The 27,494-nt window shown below is 42.7% G+C and overlaps 2 protein-coding genes across 2 annotated transcripts; one reads left to right on the top strand and one right to left on the bottom strand.

Moving 5' to 3' along the window:
* Nucleotides 1–548: 548 nt before the first annotated feature.
* Nucleotides 549–1,595, bottom strand: paqr8 (progestin and adipoQ receptor family member VIII; the record flags this gene model as incomplete). The annotated part of the gene is made up of 1 exon (XM_079572534.1): nucleotides 549–1,595. One exon carries the CDS (start codon nucleotides 1,593–1,595, stop codon nucleotides 549–551), a length of 1,047 nt encoding a protein of 348 aa, XP_079428660.1.
* An 8,720-nt stretch (nucleotides 1,596–10,315) lies between these two features.
* mcm3 (minichromosome maintenance complex component 3) lies at nucleotides 10,316–24,282 on the top strand. Its single transcript, XM_079572217.1, has 17 exons — nucleotides 10,316–10,466; nucleotides 10,624–10,736; nucleotides 13,124–13,332; nucleotides 14,299–14,429; nucleotides 14,510–14,748; nucleotides 14,876–14,984; nucleotides 15,955–16,108; nucleotides 16,463–16,594; nucleotides 17,703–17,911; nucleotides 17,991–18,165; nucleotides 18,268–18,394; nucleotides 19,564–19,714; nucleotides 19,782–19,922; nucleotides 20,026–20,135; nucleotides 21,241–21,314; nucleotides 21,438–21,531; nucleotides 23,990–24,282. Exons 1-17 carry the CDS (start codon nucleotides 10,392–10,394, stop codon nucleotides 24,186–24,188), a joined length of 2,442 nt encoding a protein of 813 aa, XP_079428343.1. The 5' UTR covers nucleotides 10,316–10,391; the 3' UTR covers nucleotides 24,189–24,282.
* The last annotated feature ends 3,212 nt before the right edge of the window (nucleotides 24,283–27,494 follow it).

Raw genomic sequence — 27,494 nt, 5'->3', positions numbered from 1 at the left:
GCAGTAACTCTGCAGCTAACCGAGCTGTTCCACGGCTTTTTTCTCCACTTTTTATGCTGTTTTTAGCTAATGTTAGTCTACGGAAATGTATGCTAACAGCTGCAAAGATGGCGGATCTCCATGGTAACTGTAGACTTTCCCGAATTCTAATGCTAACGCCGTCTGCGCTGTGTTTACGTGACTGAAGGCACGGGGGAAGATCAGACAGGTCCTAAAGAACTCGTCAAAGCTAAGGTAAGAACATATCTCAGTATGGAAAAACGGTGGCCTATTCCTTTAATGTAGTAGATGACGAGCAGCAGAAAACTTCAGTGTGTGTGTGTGTGAGTGTGAGTGTGGTGAGTCAACATCGGTTTGTTGAATTAACACTTGTCACGGGACCTGCCCACAACAGGAACTCCAGGACATCTCTGCACATTGTTTTCTTTTCAAAACCTTTAATAAATCATGGTGAACATAAAAAGAGTCGACAAACCATTTTTAATTTAACAACAAAATATATAAAACGTCATTTTCTTTACAAAAAAAAAAAGTCCTCTCTTCTCATCTCAGTGTTTCGTGAGTTTCTTGTCTATGTACCTCATCGACGCAAACGCGACGAGGAGGCAGGAAACCGTGAGGGCCGGGAAGGACGCGCACGCCCACCAGATCTGCGTCTCTCCGAAAGTGTCGATCACGGCGTCCTTGTTCCTGGCGTATTCCTGGAACAGCGCCTCCAGCTGGCAGAGCGTGGTGAGCGACAGCAGGATGTGGAAGATCTGGTGCCCGTGACCGAAGACGTCGAACCTTCCCGGGAAGAAGCACTCGGGGATCGGGCAGGAGAAGAAGACGGTGGAGCAGAGGAAGAAGAGGATCTGCAGAGCGTGGATGTTCAGAGAAGGCTCCTCGTCCCAGGACACGGTGAGCAGGCGGTGCACGACGGGGCTGATCCCCAAAAAGTACGCCAGGCTGGACGGGATCAGCTGGCAGATTTTGCGCTGCGCCGGGTACGGTTTGCTGTACATGGACTTGGCCAGGCAGCACCCGACGCTCGACATCAACCCCAAAAAGGCCGTCCCGGGAAGAAAGTACTGACCGACGATGCTCGTTCTCCACCCCGGCGCCGAAGTGTAGAAGTAATGTCCGAGCGCGCACCCGTACTGGTACACGGCCACCCCCACGTAGTCCATGAAGAAGACGTAATAGTGCGCCTGCTTGGAGTGCGAGTGGAAGAGGTGCGCCGTGAAGCTGCAGAAGTAACAGATGAGGGCGGAGATGAGAAAGAGGCAAAGGGGAAGCGACGAGATGTCCAAGGAGTACCCCAGGGCTCCGACGTTGGCCCACCAGCGGAGCAGCAGCACGGGGGCGGCCAGGAGGTGACTCCAAACGTTGAGGCTTTCGTTGTGCTTCTGGAAGAGGCTGAGGAGGTAGCAGTACCAGTTCTGGTGGAGCGGGCGGTACCCGGTGAAGATGTAGGGCTCTCGGAACAGGGGGGGCACCTGGGAGACGCTCAACGTGGGGCTCGGGGAGGGCAGGGACGAGGGCAGCCGCTGGAGCAGGTTTGGGACGCGGCCGAACTGTTTGACGCTCAGGGTCAGGGTGGTCAGGCCCGACATGGTGCAGGAACACGCTGCAGGAACACGCCGAGAAACCTGCAAGAATAAAACAAGACTGTTAGGATTATCATTTTATTTACTGGTACTATTTTCATATATTATTGTGAGGCTGCAAATCAAATTGAAATTGCAATACGAGTTGCAATGACCAAAAACACAAACAAAAACTCCACTGACGACTAATTCTGTCTTTGTGAAACACCTGTGAACCCTGTGGTTTATTCCTCCACAAACATGTTCTGAAAAGCATGTGATGTTGTTTCTGAATGTGTTTAGAATGAGCGCTGCAAACTGAATCTTGAATTTAAAACCTATATAATAAATCCTCATTACAGTACTTTTCTCAAAATGGTTGTGTTCTAGTTAGATCCAAAATATCACACTGCAAAAAGTGGATTCTAAGCAAGTAAAAAATGTCTTTCTTTAAGAAATAAGTTTTTATTTTTTCCCTAAAAAGTAATAATGTTTTGCCGAGCAAAGTTTTCTTATTTTAGGAAATCAAATCTAGCCATTTCTTGTTCAGATATATTTGCTAAAAAACATGATATTTTTTCTTGTAACAAGAAAAAAAAACTTTTTGAATCTTCTTCAGCTTCAGACAAAGAATATTTTTTCTTATTTTAAGAAAAACTAAGATCACAACAACTCTTAATAAGAACTGATTCTCACAGATCGATAATACATTCCATTCTTTAAAGTGATCGGCTCGGTGGCACAGCGGTTAGAGCCTCAGCTTCACAGTTAGAAGGTCCTGGGTTCGATTCCCACCAGGACGGGGCCTTTCTGTGTGGAGCATGTTCTCCCTGTGTCTGCGTACGTTTCCCCTACCACTAAAAACATGTACAATAGGTGATTCTGGCCATCAGCCTGGCTCCACACAGGCAATATTTTCCTTAAATATTAGTATTTATTAAGAACATTTTGCTAAAAAATGTGTGTAATTTAGAACATTTTACTTTAATCAAGCAACATTTAAGTAAAATATCCCACATTTTTCACAAATAAGAATGTTTTCCTTAAATTAATCAATTTTCTGAGGACATTTTGCTTAAATAGCTTTATTTGCTTAAATTTAGTGTTTCTTTCTTGTTTTATGATGAGAAAAATATTCTGGAAATAAGAATTCTTAGCAAGAAAAAAATGCTGACCCCACTGGCAGAATTTTTTCTTATTTTAAGATTTTTTCCCTTGTTTTTAGTCGGGTACTTTTTGCAGTGACTTATCGTAGCCAGAAGAAATATGTCCGAAAAGCTATTCTGATATTCTGAAAACACTTTTTCCAGAACGTGGCCCTATCACGACCTCCTTGGTTCCTCAAACGTTGCCCATCCCAGTTATCACAGTCCACCTTACGCAGACACACACACACCCAGCTCCAGGAGTCTTTCACCCATTATCAATATGTCACTACTGCATTCCTGACTAACACTAGTACTTTTACAGCTATGAAAAAACTACACAGCGCTGTCTCACTATCGGGCCGTCCTCAGTTGGTTTAAACACGTTCTGAAATGCACGGGACTGTCGATGTCACTCCATACAATCTACTTCTACTTGAGTAATATTACTTCTGAGCTACAATGTGTTATCTGAACCTTGATCGGGACAAATCCACAATTAAAACCTTAAACTGTTGTTATTTTTACACATACCACAGCGTACACATGCCAGTTTGTGTGTCAACTATTTATTAATCACAGGCAGCGTTTGGATTCCCACCTAACTGGAATACGTGCGTTTATGAGACGCAAAACAAGTTAATAACATAAACTCAGGCCATGGCATTCCTCAGCAGACAAGTCACCCACGGCAGACGCACGCCGAGCAGGAATGCAGTCGGACTTGTCCAAAACAAAACACGCCTCTTTCTCCGTGGATGTTAAAGCTGCCGGTGTGTTGACGACCAGAAGTGCCAAAAAGACGTCAAGTGAAACAGGGACTGAAAACCAGCCCTGGACTCTGACCAGCCTGGCCCAAATTAGCGTAATTGTGACACTTCCACAAATACATATTTTAACCTCTTACCCCCCGCCTTAACACTAACGAGTGCATTTCCCCAGTTCGGCTTTTAATTATTATTTTTTTGATTGGTATCATCAGCAAAAAGAGCGGGAAAGGCGGTCGTAGAAATAGAAGCAAAATCATTAATATCAATAATAAATAATAATGGTCCCAAAACTGAACCTTGTGGTGCACCATACTCCACGGAATTCCTTTTAGATTCATGTTTTTTAACACTGGGCGTTACCCAAATTTAAAAGCTTCAATGTAACACCTCATTTGAAAGCTAAGACCCACAAAACTCATCTAAATGGATCTTTTTCCTCACGTCATCAGATTTTTTCCCCCATCATTTTTTGATTTTCCGTCAATGTTTTGTCACTTTTTGTCACATTTTTGTCATTTTTTGTCCAATTTTTTATCACATTTTGTCATTTTTGTGACATTTTTGGCACTTCATCATTTCTTGTCACATTTGTCATTTTTTTGTCATTTTTTTTTTACATTTTACAACTTTGTCATATTTTTTGTTGTTTTTTTCAATTATTTTTTCTATCATTTTTTGTTGTGTTTTTTGGCCGTTTGTTTTCATCCTCTTTTTCTCGCTATTTTGATGCTTTTCTTTTTCGCTTTTAGATTTGGGTAAAGCTCGGTTGAGGCGGGACACATGGCCAGTCCGCCCCTGAAGTGAAAGCATTGTTACTTCAAATCCGGCCTGCACAATATGAGGAGAATTTGAATATTTGACAACTTGTTTTTTTCATCAAACTGTGTCAAAACAAGACAAAACGAGGCTAAAATGATACATCCATTTAAGAACATGTTTGTAGAAGTGTTCAATACTACACTAATAATTAAAAAGGACGTTTCCTCCCCAGCAGATGACATCAGAATATCCAAAACCGCAGCCAACATCATTTGCAAATTATGCCCATTCCGGTTGCAAATGTGACATGGTGATTATTCCATTTCCTGGAGCAGCACCTCTTCTTAATAAGTCACATGGACGTCAGGAAACCAGGGATCACCCTCCCAGGGATCCCTGCCCTGTAAAGTGCGCCTCCAAAGCCTGCCTCGCACACTCCCTCACATCCTCCAGGCGGAGGTGTTTTTTTGTCCTGTTCTTAAGCCCAGAGCCCGGCCCTTATTGCACAACGACCAGAGTGTGAACTGTAAACACACAGACTTTTCCAGACTTTTCCAGACTCACACTGATTTATTTTTATGTGAATCCAAGCGTAAAGATCAATATAATAACAAGCTTGGGCTATTGCTGAAAATGGCAAGGGGTGCGCTCTTTTACTAACCATATTTTCATTCTTTATCATGACTTTTGCTTGTTTTTAATATTAGAAAACGCGGTGTTGGATGGTTGTGTGTAAACTATAAGAGATGACGACATGTTTATTTATTTTTTTGACTTTTACAAAATGTTTTATTGCTTAAGTGTCGCACTGAGAGTGGATCATAGTGTCACAATAGGGCCAGGGGCGGACTGGCCACTGGCTCTAGGGCCACTGGTTTGGCCTCTCAATTTTCTCCTTAACCTCTTCTCTTACGCCTTAACCGAGCTTTGCCCAAATCTAAAAGCTCAAAAAAAAAAGCGCCAAAATTGGAAAACAAACACGGGACTAAAATGTGCTGTAAAAGCAACAAAAATGTGACAAAAACATGACAACAAAGCAACACCGAAAACAGACGAAAACACACAGCAACAAAGCAATGACAAAGCCACAAAAGTAATGAAAAAACAACAAACTCATGACAAAAAGTTGCAATCTCTTGTTAGGTCTTTCAAATGAGGCGTTACACTGTTGCTCTCCAGTTCAGCAGCTTTTTTAGATTTGGGTAAAGGTAATTTGGGCCAGACTGGTCAGAGTCCAGGGCTGTTTTTAAGTCCCGGTCCGCCCCTGAATATAGGGCTACTTTAAAAAACATGTCCAATTTTGTCCAACAAAATCATAGCACAATAGGCGAACCATGTTTATTTTTTTAGAAGTGTTTGGGTAGTCAAAACATAGAATTTTAGTACTACACTGCAAAAAGTAAACATCAGGCATTGGCTTAAATGACTTGAATTGAGGAAATGTTTCTTGTTTTGAGCGGTTTTCACTCATTTAGACACTTTTCCTGATCGGACCAAGTTTCCTTTGCTTGTTTGGGGACATTTCAGACCAGTTCTAGGGTAAATCTCGCTTGGAATAAGAAAGTAAAATTGCCAATGAGACAAGAGCAATTTTCTTGCCCCATTGGCAAAGAAAATGACCTGAAATAAGGACGAAACGTATCGAAACGAGTCAGAAACATCTCAGAACAAGTGAAATAATCTAGGACAAATGCCCAAGAACTTCTTAACTCGTCAAAACAACTACAATTTTGATTATTGTGCTCAAATTTAGATGTTTATACTGATCTAGTTAAATACTTTTTGCAGTGTAATCTTTTGTCTTTCGTTTTAAACAACAAACATTTAAATTTTAAGAGACATCGCTCTAAACCAGGGGCGGACTGGCCATATGCACAGAAGGGCCACCGGCTCTAGGGCCTGAGCTTTACCCAAATCTAAAAGCTTAAAAGGAAAGCATCCAAAAACAAAAAAATGTGCTGGAAAAGCAACAAAAAAGTGACAAAAAAGTGACAAAAACACAACAAAATGTGACGAAAACGTGACGACAAAGCAATGACAAAAAGCGATGAAAAAACGACAATAACATGAAAAAACCCCCCGAAAAACAAGAGACGAAAACACAACGAAAAAGTGACAAAAATGCAGCGACAACGTGACAAAAAGCTACCACCACACTGCAAAAAGTAATTAACTAGATCAGTATAAACATCTCAATTTGAGCACAATAATCCACATTTTAGTTGTTTTGACTAGTTAAGAAGTTCTTGGGCATTTGTCCTAGATTATTTCACTTGTTCTGAGATGTTTCTGACTCGTTTCGATACATTTCGTCCTTATTTCAGGTCATTTTCTTTGCCAATGGGGTAAGAAAATTGGTCTTATCTCATTGGCAATTTCACTTTCTTATTTCAAGCGAGATTTACCCTAGAACTGGTCTGAAATGTCCTCAAACAAGCAAAGTAAACTCGGTCCGATCAGGAAAAAGTGTCTAAATGAGTGAAAACCGCTCAAAACAAGAAACATTTCCTCAATTCAAGTCATTTAAGCCTTGATATTTACTTTTTGTAGTGCACTTTCCTAGATTTTATCTTTCAAATGAGACGTTACAGTGTTGCTCTATTAAACATTAAAAAGATGATAAATGCAAGTAAACAGTTCTTATGCAACATGAAGCAACAGGCTGTAAGTGTGTGGCTGTTGTGCTTTTTTGATGCAAGAGCACTGTCCCTTTAAGAAACTATGTAGACTTTTTACACTGCTTTGGAGATACTGAGAACAAGTAAGGCACCAAAATACCCTAAACTGAACCCCCCCCTCCCCAAAACGCATGAGGATCAGTCAGTCCATGCAGCAGAGTCTGTCCCCTCTCACCTGTGTGCGTCGCCTGGAGCCGCGCGGGGAACTGACGTCTTGTCCAGCTGTCGGAGGGTTCACGTCTCAGACACAGACCTCACTCTCCACTCGGGACAGTTAATGTTTGGGAAAGGGGGGGAAAGAAAGGAGGAGGAGGAGGAGGAGGAGAGGAGAGCGCGGACACATCCCCGGGACCGCGCGCGCTCTACCTGCAGAACTGGAAGTGCGTGGGCGGTGCGCAGGTGTTTGGACACGCCCTCCGAAATTCAGTTATTCTAATTGGGAGCGATTAGAAGAAAGCAGAGGAGGGGCAGGAGGAGGAGGGGGGGCAGAGGCGGTTTCTGTTTAGGTGCGGCCTCTCCTCGTTATGTCATTGTCTGTGCGCTTCTGAAATGTTGGTCTAGAGGCGGTTCAGAAGGAGCAACAGCAACAGGTTTGGCGAAGCGAGGCGAGCATCATGATAACCTGTTAATCCAATATGGAGAGAGGCTGTGCTCAGTGTTTATGTCGCCATCTGCTGCTTGTTCCGTGTCATTGCAACTGCGAGACTGCAAACCACTTTTCATACCAGTTTACCAGGGGCTGGACTGGGACTGAAAACCAGCCCTGGACTCTGGTCAGCCTGGCCCAAATTAGTGTAGATGTGACACTTCCACAAATACATACGTTAACCTCTGACCCGAGAGCATTTTCTCCAGTTCGGCTTTGCCCAAATCTAAAAGCTTCTTGACTGGAGAGCAACACTGTGACGCCTCATTTTTTTGTTGCTTTTCGGTGTGTTTTCGTCTCCTGTTTTTCGGGGGGCTTTTTTCATGTTATTGTTGTTTTTTCATCGCTTTTTTCATCGCTTTGTCGTCCCTTTTTTGTCACTTTTTTGTTCCTTTTTTGTTTTGGGATGCTTTTCTTTTAACCCCTTAACTCCCACCTGAACCGAGCACATTTTCTCCAGTTTGGCTTTACCCCAGTCCAAAAGCTTCTGGAAAAAAGGTGTGAAAATAGCGACAGAGCTGACACGAAAACAATGATGAAGATGTGACAAAAAAGTGAGAAAAGTTTGACAAAAAAGTGACGAAAAATTGATGAAAAAGTGGCAAAAAAATCACAAAAATGTGACAAAAATGTGATAAACATTTGACCCAAAAATGACAAAAATGTACGAAAAAATGTCACAAAAATTTGATAAAAATTGGACCAAAAAAATGACAAAAAATTAGATGAAAAAATGACAAAAATGTGACAATAAATGACAAAAAAAAAGTTACAGTTGAGTTACAAAAATGAGTTGAAAACCCAACAAAAAAATGATGGAAAAAAAATCTGATGACGTGAGGAAAAAGATCCTCTCGGTTCAGGCGGGAGTTAAGAGGTGAAGCTTTTAGATTTGGGTAAAGCTCGGTCACGCCCGGGGGTAAGGTAAAGTGAGGGGCCAGACCGGTGGCCCTTCTGTGCTCTTCCAGAATACAGGACATATGGCCAGTCCGCCCCTGCACTGACATATGTTCTTACCTGAGCTTAGACGAGTTGATGCATAACTGTCTGGTCTCTACGCTTTGAGATTAAATATATTTCCTAACCCTAAAATGGCCATAATGACCTAGATGATCTAGGTCATTATGGCCTGCATTGTTTACCCCCCCCCCCCCCCCCCCCCCCCCCCCGTCAGACCACAGACCACTTTTCTTGTCCAAAAAGAAGTCTTTATCCTTTTTTAAATTGTATTATTATACTTTTTTTGTTTCTTTTGGAAGGGCTTCTTCCTGGCAGAGTTCCCTCTCAGCCCGAGTTGTTTCACTCAATGACAAACCCTTACCAGGTTCAGCATCTTCAGCAGGTCTTTTGCATTTGTTCTTGGGTTGATCTTCACATTTCAGACACAGCACGTTCATCTCTGGGACTCAGATCTGTGTCAGGACTGGTCATTTCCATCGTTGTTTGAACCAAAGAACCTGAAACCTTCAAGTGTCTTGAAATTGCACCCAAGGATGAACCAGACTTGTGCTTCCAAGGACATGACATCATCATCTGGGCCAAATAGTTTAAAGGTATAGTAATAGAAAGTGTGTTGAAAATTCTATCTCTCTTTCTTCTGGCATTTGACAAATAGATTTTTTTTTAAACCTAAAAAAACCTGACCTAAAAAAAAAAGTATGTTTGTATGTTTTTGACCCTGATTTGATCTTGTTCTGTGTCGATTGAGAATCAGCTGCATCACAAAGAGGTCGTCAAGCAAAAAGAAATCGGACGTGTCGGCACTTTCCAGATGGAGCTGGTTTGGAGTGAGTGAATTGGCCTAACCAGCAACACCAGTGGTTCACACATATTGGTCTACCACATTTTGAAAACCACTGGGCTGCACCTTCCTTCCAATGGGTGATACGTCATGATGTGATTTAAAGCAGTACTAAGTAACTCATGCCCCTTGAGGCCATAAGCGCCACTGCAGGCGTCCTGGCAAAGGGAGAGAGGGATATTGTACATCCATTGCTGCAAATGGAGGGGTAATAAGCCATCTTTTCCCTGCTTTATCAATGAATTTAAAATGTTTTACAGCTCCCTAAAAACACTAATATATATATATATATATATATATATATATATATATATATATATATATATATATATATATATATATATATATATATATATATATACATATATATACATATATATACATATAGTGTATATAAGTATATATATATATTATTATATAAGTTTTATAATAGATCCATGAGTTTAACATATCGAAAAACTAAACACTAGGCTTCTATTTATTTACTGTTTTGTCTCCATCTAGTGGCCATTTTGTCAAACATTGACAACCTCCCCCACATGAGGAAAAATGAATAACACTAATTTTGGAAAAAAAGGCGACTATAGGCTCTCTCAAAGTAAGACTCACTCTGGCAAATTGTATTTTTTAATGAGGTATGCCTTGAACAGTGAGGAGACCTACTTTTATTGTGATAGATGAAGAGAACGTCGACATTTTGATGCAGAAAACAAAAGGGACGGCGCTCTGCTCTCTCCGCTCTCCTCCTCTTCCGGTCTGCGCCACTTTTCGCGGGAGTTGCTCCAGGGGGCGGGTTTACCGTCCCCTTCCAGCTCTCCCATTGGCCGTGACCAAAACCACGCACACGTTTAGCAAAACAACACGTGCCCGGTTCAACCAATCACGCGTTACGTTTCAGCGTGAGCCGGCACGTCGTGGCGCGAAACTCTCTCAGTTGCCTCTGTGGGATCGACGGCAGCGCAGACAGCGACCCGTCTTCTCTCTGTTTTACTCACTTTTGGAACTAAAAAAAACATCATCAACAATGGCCACCGATGTGCTGGACGACAGGGAGCTGAGGGAGGCCCAGAGGGACTACTTGGACTTTCTGGATGACGACGTACGAGTTTAAAATTACTTTGCAAACGTCATATAAATGAAGCCATGCGGTCCGTGCGCTCTCTGACCCGCTGCTGATGATCTTTGTGCTTCTTCTTGTCTGTTTTTGTTGATAATCCTACATATGTTCACACTGTGTTTGCTGTTTGTATCTGCAGCAAGACCAGGGCATCTACCAGAGCAAAGTGCGGGACATGATCAGCGAGAACAAAGCTCGACTCATCATCAACGTGAACGACCTGAGGCGACGCAACGAGACCAGAGCCGCGAAGTGAGTGAAGAAGCTCGTCTGTTTAACCTCTTAACCCCCGCCTGAACCGAGAGCATCTTCTCCGGTTTGGCTTTACACAAATCTAAGGGCTTATTGGGGGAAACAAGGGTCAAAATGAGAAGAAAATGAGGGTGTGAACACTGGGGAAAAAGTTCAAAAAGTGAAAAAAGAGCAGCAAAAAAGCGACAAAAATGTGTCAAAATGCAACATAAAAAGTGACAAAAACTCTACACAAATTGGACTAAATGTTACCGGAAAAGTGACAAAAGAGCAGCAAAAAAGGGACAATAAATTGAAACCAAAAAGCGATAAAAAGTGACAGAAAAAACAGACAAAAGTGCAGCAAAAATGTGACAAAAATGCAACATAAAAAGAGACACAAACTCAACAAAAATTGGACAAAATGTGACAAAAAATTGAAACCAAAAAAGCGATAAAAAGTGACATAAAAACCCAACAAAAAAGTGTCAATAGAGCAGCAAAAAAGGCACAAAAAAGTGACAACTCAACATAAAACGTGACAAAAATGTGATAGAAAAACCCGACAAAAATAGCGACAAAAAGCACCAAAAAAGAGACAAATGTGACAATAATGCAACATAAAAAGTGACGACAAATTGGACAAAATGTGACAAAAAAGCAGCAAGAAAGGGACAAATGTGACGACAAACTTAAACAAAAAAGCGATAAAGTGACAGAAAAACCCAACAAAAAAGTAGCAAAAACAGTTGGCAAAAATAAGAGGGAAAAAAAAAACATATTGACAACAACGCAAGGAAAAACATCAGTTTTGTGGGTCTTAGCTTTCAAATGAGGCGTGACTCTGGCCTTTAGGCAAAGAGGAGAGGATGCGTTTGGTTTAGGCGGGCGGTACGAGGTTAAAGGATGATGTTTCAGTGGAGTTAGAATTTAGTTGGTTATAACAATGAATGTTTTCCCCGACGACCAAACACGTATGACGGGGAGGCAAGTTTTCTTGGCTGATTTTCTTTATTGTAAATAGACCGAGGGCCGAAGCCGCTGATTATTAACCCAAAGTAAAGCACAACACTGGAAAAATGACTTAAAATTGCTTGAATTAAAGTTCTTTTGTGTTGAATTTGAGTCGGTTTGAACTGATCCAAGATACAAATGCTAAAGCGCCAACGGAACAAGAATAAAACCCACTTGAAAACAGAAAAATCATTGATTTTAATGTGAAATGACACAAAATTATCTGAATTAAGAGAAAAACTAATACTAGAGGTTTTATCTCATCTCAGACCAGACGAAATCTACTCAAACCTTAGATTTAATCTCTTAATTCAAGTAGATTTATGTCATTTCTTCCTTAAAATTATTATTCTTTTTCCTGTGCACTTCTTTCAAATGCCAGTGTTATGACCTAATTGGGTGCATTGATTATTTCTACCTTTGTTTCTCCCATTTAACTCTGTTAGTGTTAAAAGTACTGTCTCATTTGTGTGGTAATGTTTCTCAAAATCATCTTGGGGGCCAGAGGTTCTGTGCTGGAGGGCCGGATTTGGCCCCCGGGCCTGACGTTGCCGACCCCTGACGTGGGGGATTGTAGTAAAAACATAACAAAACATAATCTTGCGGAAATGTGTAATATTCAATGTGCCCATGGTTTATTTGTGTGTAATAATTGGCAACATGATGCATGAATGTTTAACTAAGACTTTTCAATGAAGTAGTGACATTTATTTTGGGGGCGGTTCCCCGAGCCTGAAACATGCACATTATCCTCTTAACTCCCGCCTGAACCGAGAGCATTTTCTCCAGTTCAGCTTTACCCAAACCCTGTAGGCCAGTGTAACGCCTCATTTGAAGGCTAAGACCTACAAAACTAAATGGATCTTTTTCCTCACATCAGATTTTTTCCCCTCACTTTTTTTGTTGGGGGAGTCTCATTTTTGTCAAATTTTCGTGACTTTTTTTTGTCACTTTTTCGTCCATTATTTCGGCAAATTTTTCTCACTTTTTTGTCAATTGTTTGTCCATTTTTTTGTCACCTTTTCGTCAAATTATTCGCATTTTTTCGTCAAATTTTCTCATTTTTTTGTCCATTTTTTTGTCACTTTTTGATCAAATTATTGTCACTTTTTTCGTCAAATTTTAATTTTTTTTGGTCCAATTTTTTGTCACTTTCTCGTCAAATCTTTGTCCATTTTTTCTCACTTTTTTCACACTTTCATCCTTGTTTTTGTCTCAGTTTTGTTGCTATTTTCACACCTTTTTTCCAGAATCTTTTAGATTGGGGTAAAGCAGGAGAAAAAGTGCTCGGTTCAGGTGGGAGAATCAGGAATCCCGGCTTTAACTAAGCTGTGAAAGTCAAATAAAAGCGAGACCATGAGTTGACCCATGTTTGTGTGCCCGTGTGTTGCCAGGTTGATGAACAGTGCGTTCGAGGAGCTGCTGGCGTTCCAGCTCGCGCTCAAGGACCTGGTGGCTTCAGTCGATGCCACTTACGCCAAACAGCACGAGGAGTTCTTCATCGGTCTGGAGGGCAGCTTCGGGTCCAAACACGTGAGCCCCCGCACCCTCACGTCCCGCCTGCTGGGGAGCATGGTCTGCGTGGAGGGCATCATCACCAAATGTGAGTGAGATGGAGCAGTTTTAACCTCTTAACTCCCGCCTGAACCGAGAGCATTTACTCCAGTTCAGCTTTACCCAAATCCTGTAGGCCAGTGTAACGCCTCATTTGAAAGCTAAGATCTACAAAACTCATCTAAATGGATCTTTTTCCTCACGTCGTCAGATTTTTTCCCCCCATCATTTTTGTTGGGGTATTCAACTCATTTTTGTCATTTTTCCGTCAATGTTTTGTCAGTTTTTATCACATTTTTGTCAATTAAAAAAAATAATATTTTTTTTACATTTTAGGTCAAATTTTCAAACATTTTTTGGTCAATTTTTTAAAACATTTTTTGAAACATTTTTTTGAAACATTTTTTTGTCAATTGTTTTACATTGTTCGTCAATTTTTTTTACATTTTTTGTCACATTTTTTATCACATTTTTGTCATTTTTGTCACATTTTTGACACTTCATTTTTTGTCAATTTTGTATTTATTTTTTTACATTTTTTTGTCATTTTTTACATTTTTCGTCGATTTTTTTACAACATTTTTTGTTACATTTTTATCACATTTTTGTCATTTTTTTGACATGTTTGGCACTTCATTTTTTGTCAATTTGTCTTTTTTTTTTTTTTTTACATTTTTTGGTCAAATTATCAAACATTTTTTAGTCAATTTTTTAAAACCTTTTTTAAACTTTTTTTGGTCAATTTTTTTACATTTGTCAATTTTTTTTTTACATTTTTCGTCACTTTTTTGTCACATTTTCGTCTCCGTTCTGTTGCTATTTTCTCACCTTTTTTCCAGAAGCTTTTGGATTGGGGTAAAGCCAAATTGGAGAAAACGTGCTCGCTTCAGGTGGGAGTTAAGGGGTTAAGAGGACGTTGCTGTGGCCGTAAAATCGCTAAACTAAATATGAAATCAGGAGCATGTTGGATAATCGTTAGTTTTTGTAATCCCTGACTGGACCGTTGTCGTTCTAGGTTCTCTGGTTCGTCCCAAAGTGGTGCGCAGCGTCCACTACTGCCCCGCCACCAAGAAAACCCTGGAGCGCAAATACACAGACCTGACTTCACTGGACGCCTTTCCCTCCAGCGCCGTCTACCCCACAAAGGTCCGTCATACACGAGAGTCGCTGATCCATCAAGTTAAAAATCAAACAAAACTGACATCTCTCACATGTTTCTCCAACAGGATGAAGAAAACAACCCCCTGGAGACGGAGTTTGGCCTTTCCATCTACAAAGACCACCAGACCATCACAGTTCAGGAGATGCCGGAGAAGGCGCCCGCGGGACAGCTGCCTCGCTCCGTGGACATCATCCTGGACAACGACCTGGTGGACCTGGTCAAGCCCGGGGACCGCGTGCAGGTGGTGGGAACCTACCGCTGTCTGCCGGGCAAGAAGGGAGGCTTCACCAGCGGGACGTTCAGGTGAGCGGGTTTCAGAATGTTCCACCAGAGTAATGAAGTGAGTGGAGCAATTGAAAAAGATTGGATGGATGGATTTGTTTATTTGAAAACAAAATAAACTGATGTGTGAATTCCCTCCCTGCTTCAGGACCATCATGATCGCGTGTCACGTCAAGCAGATGAGCAAAGAGGTGGCTCCGAACTTCGGCCCCGGCGACGTCGCCAAGATCAGGAAGTTCAGCCAGTCGCGCTCCGTCGTAAGTCTTCTCCCCCGTCTGTAGTGTTGTTGGTTCATAAAAGGAGAAACGGTCGGCACGTGAAAATAATCTCCAGACTGTTTTTAGTGTTAAATCTCTGTTTCACTATTACTTGAAAATACTGCCCATTACTACACTGCAAAAACTGCCCTACTAAAAACAAGGAAAAAAATCTTAAAATAAGACATTTTGTCTTTTAAGGAAAAAAAAATCTGCCAACGGGGTCAGCATTTTTTTCTTGCTAAGAATTCTTATTTCTAGAATATTTTTCTTACCATAAAACAAGAAAGAAACACAAAATTCAAGCAAATAAAAAGCTAGAATTAAGCAAAATGTCCTCAGAAAATGGAATAATTTAAGGAAAACATTCTTATTTAGTGAAAAATTGTGGGTATTTTACTTAAATGTTGCTTGATTTAAGGGGACCTATCGCTATGATGGTCAGAATCACCTGCTGGAGGATTCACCTATTGTACATGTTTTTAGTGGTAGACATGGGGAGAACATGCTCCACACAGAAAGGCCCCGTCCTGGTAGGAATCGAACCCATGACCTTCGAGCTGTGAAGCTGAGGCTCTAACCGCTGTGCCATCGAGCCGCCCGAGAATGGAATGAATTTTCTCTCTGACAATCAGTTCTTACATTAAGAGTTGTTGTGATCTTAGTTTTTCTTGAAATAAGAAATATTCTTTGTCTAAAACTGAAGAAGATTCAAAAAGTTTTTCTTTCTTGTTAGAAGAAAAAATAGCATGTTTTTTAGCAAATATATCTGAACAAGAAATTGCTAGATTTTATTTCCTAAAATAAGAAAACTTTGCTCGGAAAAACATAATTACTTTTTAGGGAAAAAATAACAACTTATTTCTTAAAGTAAGACATTTTTTACTTGTAGAATCCACTTTTTGCAGTGCACCCACCTCTGGAATCTAAAGCCTTGTGTGTGTGTGTGTGTTTTTTTTTTTTGTGCCAGGACCCGTTCGAGCAGCTGTCCCGCTCCCTGGCCCCCAGTATCCACGGACACGAGTACATAAAGAAGGCCATCCTGTGCATGCTGCTGGGAGGAGTGGAGAAGATCCTGGAGAACGGGTCTCGCCTCAGAGGAGACATCAACGTCCTGCTCATCGGTACCAGACCTCGCAGTCCGGGGTCACTTTAGCTCCAGTGCAACAAATAATGCATTTACTCTGACACAGCCCTTAAAAGTGGACATAAACATAAGAGTCTTCTAAACATGCTGTTTGGCATTTCAGACTTGATGTCACACAATTCATAACTTGTAATAATGCATGCATGAAAAAGTGCTCCATGACCTCGAGCTTTGAGCCCCCTCTGCTGGTGTTAAGGGGAATGACAGACATTACTAAGACGATGCTTGCTCTGGCCAGCAGCGTGATGACTCAAACCTGTGTGAATGAAGCTAAATAATAAATAAATAAAAGTGAATGATGGAAGTTAACCCTATAATGTCCTTTTTTTAGGGGACCCATCGGTGGCGAAGTCCCAGCTGCTGCGGTACGTCCTGCACACAGCGCCCAGAGCCATCCCCACGACGGGGCGAGGGTCGTCCGGAGTGGGTCTGACCGCCGCCGTCACCACCGACCAGGAGACCGGTATGTGATCTGCACTGAAGCTGCACCTGCCTGTGGACTTTGGACTTCAGCTTTTCAGACAAGTTCAGTCTGCGGTCGGGATCAATGGATTTGGAAATTGGTCCTAAATTGCAATAAGATGAGGGAATTTCTGTATCAGCAAGATTGAACTGTGAGAAGTCTAATCTACAGAGTTAGGAGGTTTTATACACAGGATTCACATTGCAGCTTGCTTTTCTTATGAAGTGCACTGTCAAATACAAAAAAAGTGTGTCTAAATGAATCAAAAGCAGTGGGTGGAAATAAGCACTGTGTGGTATCTGCAGCCAGCAGTGCCATCTGCTGGTTTGTTCAAAAGTCAGTGCTAGAGAAACTCAGCATTCGGCATCGTTGGTCTCTCTGCAGTGTGTGCGAAGAGTCCTGGTAAACGTGCTGAGACAAGTCTTGTTTTTCCATTTATTTCATCAGTGTCTTTCATTCAGATTTGAACTGGGTGTGTAACATTTTGTTGGCTGTATAAGAATCTGAATGATTTCAATAAAAGAACTTAAAAGAGAGAGAAAAAAGAGCGTACTGATGTTTAACATAGTCTCTTGGTTTGATCATTTAAGTGTCAAAAACAAAGCCAAACTGGGCAGAGTTGTTAAACAGGGCAGTAAAATAACAGGCCAAGAACAAACCAGTTTATCTCAGCATTACAGTAAAGCAGTGCGTCGTGTCTGTATTAAGATCACAGATGACGATATATTGTCCCGTCACTTTGAGCTCCTTCCATCAGGGCAGAGACACAGACTTCCTTGTGCCAAGAAAAATGTGTACAGGAATTCTTTTGTTCCCTTTGCCATCAAGGAGCTGAATAAGTTGTAAGTATTAATGTCGCTCAGCCAGTCTGTTCCTTTTTCCTTTCCTTAATGACGTGAACCTGCTGCTGCTGTGTGTGCAGTGAACTGATTTTAGAATGAACTGATTTTATTATGTACATTGCCGGGCAAATGTATTAGAATGTATGAGCGAGCCAAAGGCACATTTCTGCCATCATTGTGTGCATGGTAGACAATAAAGTCTATTCTATTCTATTCTAAAGTAAATAATGACCAAAATAATCTGACTTCCGTCCGCCTTCCCTCAGGCGAGCGGCGTCTGGAGGCGGGAGCCATGGTCCTGGCCGACCGCGGAGTCGTGTGCATCGACGAGTTCGACAAAATGTCCGACATGGACCGCACGGCCATCCACGAGGTGATGGAGCAGGGCCGGGTCACCATCGCTAAAGCCGGCATCCACGCGCGCCTCAACGCCCGCTGCTCTGTGCTGGCCGCCGCCAACCCCGTCTACGGCCGGGTGAGGAGTTTGCTACAGGACGTTCCTCACACAAACACAAAGGAGATGTGATTGTAACGTCCTTTTATCGTGTGTTCAGTACGACCAGTATAAGACCCCCATGGAGAACATCGGGCTGCAGGACTCGCTCTTGTCCCGTTTCGATCTGCTCTTCATCATGCTGGACCAGATGGACCCAGAGCATGACCGCGAGATCTCAGACCACGTCCTGAGAATGCACCGCTACAGGGACCCCCACGAGCAGGAGGGCACAGGTAACCGAGTCTGACTCACTCTTATATGCAGGGACACTTGAGTGCAATAAAGGGGGATCTCGCTTCTTTTCTCGGAGTAATAACTGTGTGTTCCCTGTGCAGCCATGGCTTTCGGCGGGACAGTCGACGTCCTGGCCACAGACGACCCTGACGCTGTGGCCCAGGAGCAGGAGGAGCTTCAGGTGTTTGAGAAACACAACAACCTGCTGCACGGCAACAAGAGGAAGAAGTGAGTTTGTTTTGTTCTTGGATTGTATTGGGATGAGCGAGCTTTGATGACTTTTTTTCAAATGTTTGCACCACAACATCACTTTTTTTAAGGCGAGACACGGCAGGTGAAAGTATTGATTGTTCACGCAGTGGTGGAAGTGGAGATTTGTATCTATTTTCCTCCCTTTACATCTTAGTTTTCATGTCAGATATAAAAATGATGATGTTTATTTTCTGATGTTTTGTCTGCGAGGTGGGGGCGACCCGGAAGTAGCTGCTGCGCCGCGTAGAAAGGCCGTCTTTCCCGCGGGTTTTCATTCATAAATATTGACAGATTTGACATCCACGTGTCCTGCTAAGGGGCCCCGTGATGACGCTTTCACCCAAATATGGTGTTTTTCCTCCTACGAGGCGCTGGAGCGGAAAAGTGGAAGAACGGGCCGAGCATGCGCACTCGCTACAAAACTTCAGGGCTGGTTTTCTCTGAATGAGAGAAGCCGCACTCGGGCAGAGCCTGAGCCCTTATAGAAGCTCCCACAGACTCCAAACTTTACAGGCTGAGACACAACAAGATTTTGAAGGTTTTTTCAGAGGGATTTTTTAATATCTAGTTCCTAGCCTGATTTATACAGCTTTGAAACCAAAAAAACAGGTGGAATTTGAGTTTTTACAGATTAGTTTATTGAAAAATAAAATAAAATATCCAAAATCCCCTCTGAAAAAATCTTAGTTACTAATATGTCAATGAAATAAAACCATAACATTTAATCTTTTAATCTCTCAATTCATTATTTTGATTTTGTTGCCCAAAATATAGGCAATTTTGGCCATTTTAATGCTCAAAATGCCTTATTATGTGGAAACATAAAATGACAGAAAAAGTGCTATACATGTTTTTTCTCATATTTATATCTGTTCAGCAAAAGTTTACAATTGACATCTCTACATTTATTTGTTTTCCCTATTCACCTGCAGTGTCTCGCCTTAAGAACTGAACTACATTGAAACCAAAAGTCACACCCAATTAAATTAGAATTTACACACAAAAAAGGGACTAAGTGGGGGAAAAAGATGGATCAAGATTGAACAAGGTCTAAACTATGACGGAACCAAGTACAGAAAAACGCTTTACCAATTGACGACAGAATAATAAAAACTGGAGCTAAACCAGGTCTGGATGTTCTCCAGGGAGAAGATCGTGAGCAAGGAGTTCATGAGGAAGTACATCTGCATCGCTAAAGCCGTGACACCGGTCCTGACGGAGGAGGCGGCCAATCACATCGCAGAGGAATACTCCCGCCTGAGGTCCCAGGACCAGATGGGCACCGACATCGCCAGGGTAGGAGAAAATAAGAATGATAATAATAATAATGATCAGTGTTAGAAATGTGGATTGTCCTCGATAGACGTCTCCAGTGACGGCCCGAACCCTGGAGACTCTGATCCGTCTGTCCACGGCTCACGCTAAAGCCCGAATGAGCAAAGCCATCGAGCTGGAGGACTCCGAGGTCGCCGTGGAGCTCGTGCAGTACGCATACTTCAAAAAGGTAAGCGCTGCTACTTCCAAAAGCCTCAAAACGAGAGGGAGCATGTGAACGGTTTATGTATTGAGCTGTCCCAAACTGACGTGTGGTTCTGTGGTCCTGAAAGGTTTTGGAGAAGGAGAAGAAGCGCTCGAGAAAGGGGCACGACTCTGGTTCTGAGGAAGAGGAGGACGACGAGGCAGGAACCCAGAGCTCACAGAAGAGCCAAAGGAAGAGGTGATGTTTTATTCTCATTCAAACTTTAGCTCCAGCTTACCCATTACTGCCATGAAGCCTGTGACACTTTAGGTCAGCACACACTACACGACTTTTATTTCGCTCTAATTCTCAGTTCTCAATTCAATTCTAGTGCCGAGTCTAATCGAGCCGCGTCTAGTCGAAGGCGGTTACACAGAGTCGGGTCGTGTAGTGTGGGGGGGTCGTGTAGTGTGGGGGGGGTCACGACTGGACTGACGTTGGAATCGTGTAGTGTGGGCGGTAGAAAGACACGACAAGACTCCAGTCGTGGGAAATCAAACATGTTTGATTTTTAAGCCCGATTTTGGACGCACGGGAGAAACGTGGCTGATTTTACCGACACAAATGTGAATGACAGAGAGACATAAAGACAGGAAAACAAGGCCGCGCCTCCTTTTTTCACTTCTCTGTTAAACCAGCGGCACAAACAACTCATTTCATGGCCACAGCCCCACACACGGAACAGCACAACTTTATATCACCAAAAGTTCACGACAACCACCTTTTCCAGCTACATTTCAACCACGAACAGAGTTTAGCGGCTCTTACTGAGTTTGGAGACGAACGTTTAGCTTCACCTCGCCGCTAACGCCGGCTAGCCTCCCCACTTTCTCCTCCGTCTCCTCCGCTGTCTCCTCCATCCTGAGGCTGAGGCCCGTCTCCTTTTCTTATTAAATCCACTGAAATACGTCCCGCTTCTTCCTGTTGCCGACTTTTATCTCCATGTGACAGAACTATGGCCAAGTTGAAGCTTCGTAGTAGCAGTAAGCTAGCACTGCGGTGTTGTGACATTGTTGACACCGTTGACCAATCGGGACACACAGGTTATCCCGCGCTCACAAACACAGGCCTGGGGTCAGTTTTGGAAGCCGTAGAGACGACAGACGCGCCGTGTTATAAAACATCAGCCGTTTGTCAGAATCGTGTGTCGCTCTTACGATTCTCAGTCGTTAAGTGTGAACCCCCAGACGTTCGAAAATCGCACTGAATCCAGTCGTGTAGTGTGGACCCCCCATTCTATATAAAATCGTTTAGAAAAGTCGTGTTGTGTGTGCTGACCTTTACACTTCCTTCCTCCTTGCAGGGTGCGCCGTGGCTCTCAAGGCAGCGAGGCCTACAGCCCGTACGACTTCACTGAAAACCAGGACGTCCCGGATAGTAAGTCACCCCCCCCCCCCCCCCCCCCCCCTCTAATACGGTAGTTATTAATAGTCTGGATTCAATCAGCCGTTCCCGTTCATGTTGTGAAGAAAGCTTTAAAACCCTGCTCTTGTCTTGTAGTTCAAGCCAGAAGCCCTAAACCTCCCAAGGCCAAGGGGCAGCAGGAGGAGCCCATGGACGCCACTGCAGAGGGGGAGGAGCTATCGGCGGACAGGTGCGCCTCTTATTCACTATAGTGTGGTCTAACTAAACGGACGATCTGAACGGTGCTTAGTTTGTTTTTTATTTATTTGATTGTAGTTCATGTTCCCGTTGTGGAAGAGGCGGATAAAGGGGAAGGGATATAAAGGGGAGAAAAGTTGATATCGGACGCCTTTATTTTCCATCTCGGTGGCCTCTGGGACGCTTCAGGATTCCTTTTATTAAAGGTTTTTTAGGGTTGCTGGTGGGGTTTTCTGTTTTGACTATCTTCGTAACCATGGAGACGGTTCAATCAGCAGTGAAAGCTTACCAGAAACCCCTAAAAACTAACAATGGACCCTGGAGTTGTAGTTGAAGTTGAATATTGCACCTGTTTTAAACTCTCCAGTTCCGCATTACCCAAATCTCTAAAAGCTTCTTGGAAAAAAAAAGAAGTGCTGACAAAGTGACAAAAAAGCAACAGAAGAGCAACAAAAAAGTGGCATTAATGTGATGAAAAAGTCCTCTCTCTATACATGTTCCAGCCATGTCCTAATGTGGAGAATGAGCCCAGACCTGTTCACCACAACTGCCTCTAAAATCCTGCACTGTCACTCAGAAAGTTGTTTCTTCGGGTCAGGGCTGGACTGGCAGAAAAAAACGGCCCGGGACTTTTGGGTTAAGAAAAAAAAACAGTCATATTCAATAGTCGAGGTGATGAGCAAAACAATGAGTCCTTGGCTTGAACTCAAACAGTGTAAGCTACGAATCAAGGACAACAGCTGCATTTTGTTTCTGCCGAATTCAAGCTCACACCTCAGAGACTCAACACTTTAATCTTGTCATTTACAACTTGAAGGAACTTTTGTAAAATGACTTAACAATCTTAAAATGTGCGTTCTGTTAATGAAGTTCCTCTCGCGACTGCAACACGAATAAACTTCTCAAAACCAAATGATCCCACAGTAGATGAAGATGAAACGGTAAAACTCACCACAGAGTTACAGAGGTGTGGAGTGAGAATAGAAATCCCAAAAAGGCCAAACATTGTAAATCCTTTCAATGGAAACTAGAAGATACTAGGTACTGAAATAGAGGTCTAAGGTTCTGTGGGTTCTGGAGGGAGTTACAATAAACTAGTTCCTCTTATATTCACAATGTGAGGGGCATGAGTGTTATGTCCCAGAGGCCCATCGCTCATTATACCAGATTATCTGTGAACCATGACTCAAGAAAGCGCCACCAGCAGGTCATAAAAGGCGTCACATCCCTCTAGTAAAGGAATTGTGTAATTGCATCTACGTAATGATAGAGATTCTGATGGCTCTTCCCGCTAATTGTGGACCGGTGTTGAGGTATAACGGGCCTCATCTCGATCTGACCGGCCCAAAAGTACGTCGGCCCACCGGGAATTGTTTTTGGCAGCCCTTTTAGTTTTAGTCTTAGTTTTAGTCCTTTGGACGAAAATGCATTTAGGTTTAGTCACATTTTAGTCATTTCAAAATGTGATCGTTTTAGTCACGTTTTAGTCAGACGAAAATTAAAAAGGTTTTTGTCAAGTTTTCGTCTGTTTCATTATAAGAAGTGATAATTAATTTCGATAAGTCTTGGAAATTGGGATAAATAAAGGCTTCTATTGGCTTTTGACAAATAGATGACACCACGATAGGCTCTGGCAGAAGTGCTCGGCCGACTGTGAACAGGACTTTTCCCAAAAGCGCCCGCTCTCCTCGTCCTCTGATCGCTTCGAGATTTTTTTTTTTTTTTTTTTTACACCAACAGTGCTGTCTGCACATACGTAGCCGACCTCAACGTGCTTTCTGCGTTCATACGCCACGGTATTAAAAACTGTCCTGAGAAACAACAAAGTCCCTGTGACCTGGATGTCAGACGCTCCGAGGAGGATGTACGCGAGCAGTGACCGCACGCCACGGAGCAGCACGGCGCCGCTCCGGGTCACGTTTACCGTGTGGTCTCTCACTCCGCGCACAAACTCTGTTTGTGAACGATCTGACGAAAAATCTTCTCTCATTTTTGTCTCGTCTCGTCTCATTGACGTAAACTCGTAGACGTCTCGTCATGTTTTAGTCCCCAAAGAGCTAATTTTAGCTCGTCAACGTTACGTTATCGTCATTAAAAAAAGGGGCGTCAACGAAAAGATATCGTTATCGTCTTCGTTGACGAAAACAACACTGCCGGGAAAACTCCCGAATCTCCCGATGGCCGGTCCAGCCCTGCTTCGGGTCCTAAGTGCCGTCATGCACAAGCTTAATATAGAGACTGCAGCTACGCCTAAGGCCTCAGGTGGCAGTAGTGAGCACAACAAATTACCAACTTGCATCTCTTTTTTAAGCCTGACTTTCAAAACTGAAAACAAATCGGTTATTTTCGCAAAGGCATCTCCAGATTAACACCGAACAATGAGAATCCAAGCCCACATGAAGTTGAAAGAATTAAAAAGTCTCATCGTTTTGATCTCTCTGCTGCTCCAGGCTGAAGGAGTTCAAGTCGTCGCTGTTCGCCGTGTTCCAGTCGGCTCACGCCCAGTCCGTCAACATGAAGGACCTGAAGACGGACCTCAACAAAGGCCGCGAGAAAAGCTTCAGCGACGGCGAGATCCGCGCGGCCCTCGCACGCATGCAGGACGACAACCAGGTCATGATGGCGGACGACATCATCTTCCTCATCTAGGACTTGGAGACGGCGGATTCAGGACGTCTGTATCTTCTACGGACTGAGGACAAAAGCGACGAACAGTATGCAGTTCGATACAGCTCCCGTGTTATTCAAAGTACTTACGCTTGTGTTGGATAATGTGGTGTAAAGTAAATAACTCTCTTCTGTCTTTGTACTATTGAGTCCAGTGAGAGCAGAAATGAAGAGGGAATTTCTTCCATCAATAAGACTGTTTGGGTTTGTAAATAAAACATGTTACAGATGTGTAGTTTGTATCGAAAAATAAAAATGCCTGATAATTTGTATTCAGTCGTTTTGTTTATTGGGACGTTCCAGGACCGCCGTTACACCTTGATTAAACCCGAGCCCTTTGACACGGACCCGCCTCGGCTCCCGTCAGTCACATGTTGTAACAATTAACTTTAACCCAGTGATGGAGCAAAGGTCACAGACTTTCAGAACACCCACATCGGAGTCAAACGCAGACACTGACCCACTTTCTGCACATCCACTTTTGGTTTTCCTTTTAATCTTAACCGCAAGGGTTAAGTTTGTTTCTCTGGGTCCTGTTAGTTTAGCTACTGGTGCAGTTCTGATAAACATTTTGCTTCTGTTTCTGCAGTTAGCCTGTAGGCAAGGATACCACTGACATGTTTTTCTGCTTTCAAACTGGTAGAATCAATTTGTGAGGCGACGGCTCTTATGATATTGGTTGTACGATTAAAGGAACAGGCCATCGTTTTTATATACTGAGATATGTTCTTACCTTAGCTTTGACGAGCTCTTTAGGACCTGTCTGATCTTCCCCCGTGCCTTCAGTCACGTAAACACAGCGCAGACGGCGTTAGCATTTAGCCTCTCCCTCTCTCCTCTATAGCTCCAAAACAGGTCAGACCAATTATTGGTGGCCCTCGGGCTTCTTGCTGAATCGGTTCACATTATCAGAGATGGTCCTTTTTATTTAATATGTAATAATTCTACACAATTCTATCCTAACAACTAGCATTTTATTGTGAGACAGAGCTGGCATTAAGGTTTTAAGCTTAAATAAAAGCATGAGGCACAATTTAAACCTCTGCTACTCGAAGGTTTCGTGGAACTAACCACCGACCCATAGCCCTTTTCCCCCGTGTACGCTCCAATATGTGGCCCCCCATGAAAAAAGTTTGGACACCCCTGGTCTAAGCGGATAAAAGGGGGGACTATATTGTAAGGCGTAATAATACCAGGAGTAGTTTGGCATCCGCACAGTAAAGTGAAGATTACTATGTGGATTTTTAACTACTCCTGGTATTATTACGCCTTACAATATAGTCCCCCCTTTTATCCGCTTAGAAAATCCACATTGTTTAGTTTTGTGTAATTATACTTTGTAGTGGAACACTTCACGTAACCATATTTAAATAGGGAAAACGTGGAAGAGCTTGGTAGCTTCTATCTTGACCTGTTTTGGAGCTATAGAGGAGAGAGGGAGAGGCTAAATGCTAACGCCGTCTGCGCTGTGTTTACGTGACTGAAGGCACGGGGGAAGATCAGACAGGTCCTAAAGAACTCGTCAAAGCTCAGGTAAGAACATATCTCAGTGTGTAAAAACGGTGGCCTATTCCTTTAATGTTGAAAAAAAAAGTCAGTCTTCAAATCAAATCTAACCAACATATGCTGGATGCCCTTTTCTTCAAGCCATAAGTGAATATTTCTTTTCCACAAGGTGCTCCTCTGGTGACGAAAGATGCAGGACTGGCACTACGTCTTTTTAAACAGTGGTCGATGAGACGTCCTGACAGAACTCTTCAGAGCTGTCCCACTCATGAAACTCTGAAAGTCTGCGTGGTGATAGAAGTTGAAGGTGTCAACATGTAGCAGGTGCACACTGTCGTTGTATCCCTGGGCAAGACACTTCACCCACCTTGCCTCCAGCGTCTGCGTACACTGGTGTGTGAATGGGTGACGGGTTCCTTTCCTGTAAAGAGCTTTGTGCCTGATGAAGGTAGAGAAGCGCTATATACTGTAGGTTTAGTTTAGTTTACTGGATAGGGACAGTGCATGTTAATGAACAAGCCACACCAGATCTTAGCCTAATTTCTATCTGTCGTCCACCACGCGCACTCTCAGACACTCTCTCATTCATCCTGGCCTATTGTGCGCGTTTTTAGTGGTCGGGGAAACCGGAGTACCCGGAGGAAACCTACACAGACACTGGGAGAACATGCAAACTCCTCACAGAAAGGCTCCGTCCAGGTGGGAATCGAACCTGGGACCATCTAGCTGTGAAGCTCAAGTGCTAACCGCTGTGCTACCGTGCCACCGGAAACCAAAAAGTGACACCTGAACACTGATAACATCTTTTGAGGTTACAGAGTAGTGCTGTGTGTGTGAATGGTGACCCACTAATGTATTCTAACACAATGCAATATACAAACAGCTGAAACAGTCCACAGAAACATCACTTTGAGTTTCTTTCATGTATCCTGTAGTACATTTAAGTCTGCTTTGTAACTAGTATTGGCCATATTCTTTGGGTCATTGTCCATTTGGAAGACCCATCTGCGTCCAAGCTTTAACTTCCTGGATGATGTTGCTCCAATATTTCCCCAAAGTGTTCTTTCTTCATGATGTCATCTATTTTATGAGTTTTATCAGTCCCTCCCAAGCAAAACAGCCCCACAGCATGATGCTGCCACCCCCGTGTTTCAAAGTCGGGATGTGGTTCTCAGGCTGGCAAGAATCACCCTTTTTCCTCCAAACGTGATTATGTCATTATGGCCCAAATTGTGTTTTTTCCCCCCGTCAGACCACAGGATATGCCTCCAAAAAGTCTTTATCCTTTTTTTAAATTTTATTGTTATACTTTTTATGTTTCTTCTGGAAGGGCTTCTTCCTGGCTGAGTTCCCTCTCAGCCCATGTTGGTGCAGTGCTTGATTCTCTCTAATGACAAACAAAGGTATAGTAATAAAAATTGTGTTGAAAATTCTATCTCTCATTCTTCTGGCATTTGACAAATAGATTTTTTTAAACCTAAAAAAAACCTGACCTAAAAAACAAAGTAAAAGTTAATTCTAGTGTCATGACAGTCATCAAAACAAAATGCAAATGTACCTTTTTTTGTTTAAAGAGGGGGTATTATGCTTTTTTCAGTCACATAGCACCAGTCTATATCACACTACAATGATGACAAACCTTCTGTTGGTCTGTAAATGCAGTAAATTAGAATAACTGCCTTGTATAAAATGTCTCTCTCAAAATGGCTGTAGTGAATGTCTTGAAATAGGCCTCTGTCTCTTTAAGAACCTCTGAGCCTTTAGACACGCCCCCTCCACACG

This window comes from Gobius niger (genome assembly GCF_951799975.1).
Source record: "Gobius niger genome assembly, chromosome: 15".
Taxonomy (NCBI): domain Eukaryota; kingdom Metazoa; phylum Chordata; class Actinopteri; order Gobiiformes; family Gobiidae; genus Gobius; species Gobius niger.
Note: the sequence above shows the minus strand (reverse complement) of the source record. Positions and strands in the feature narration are given on the sequence as shown.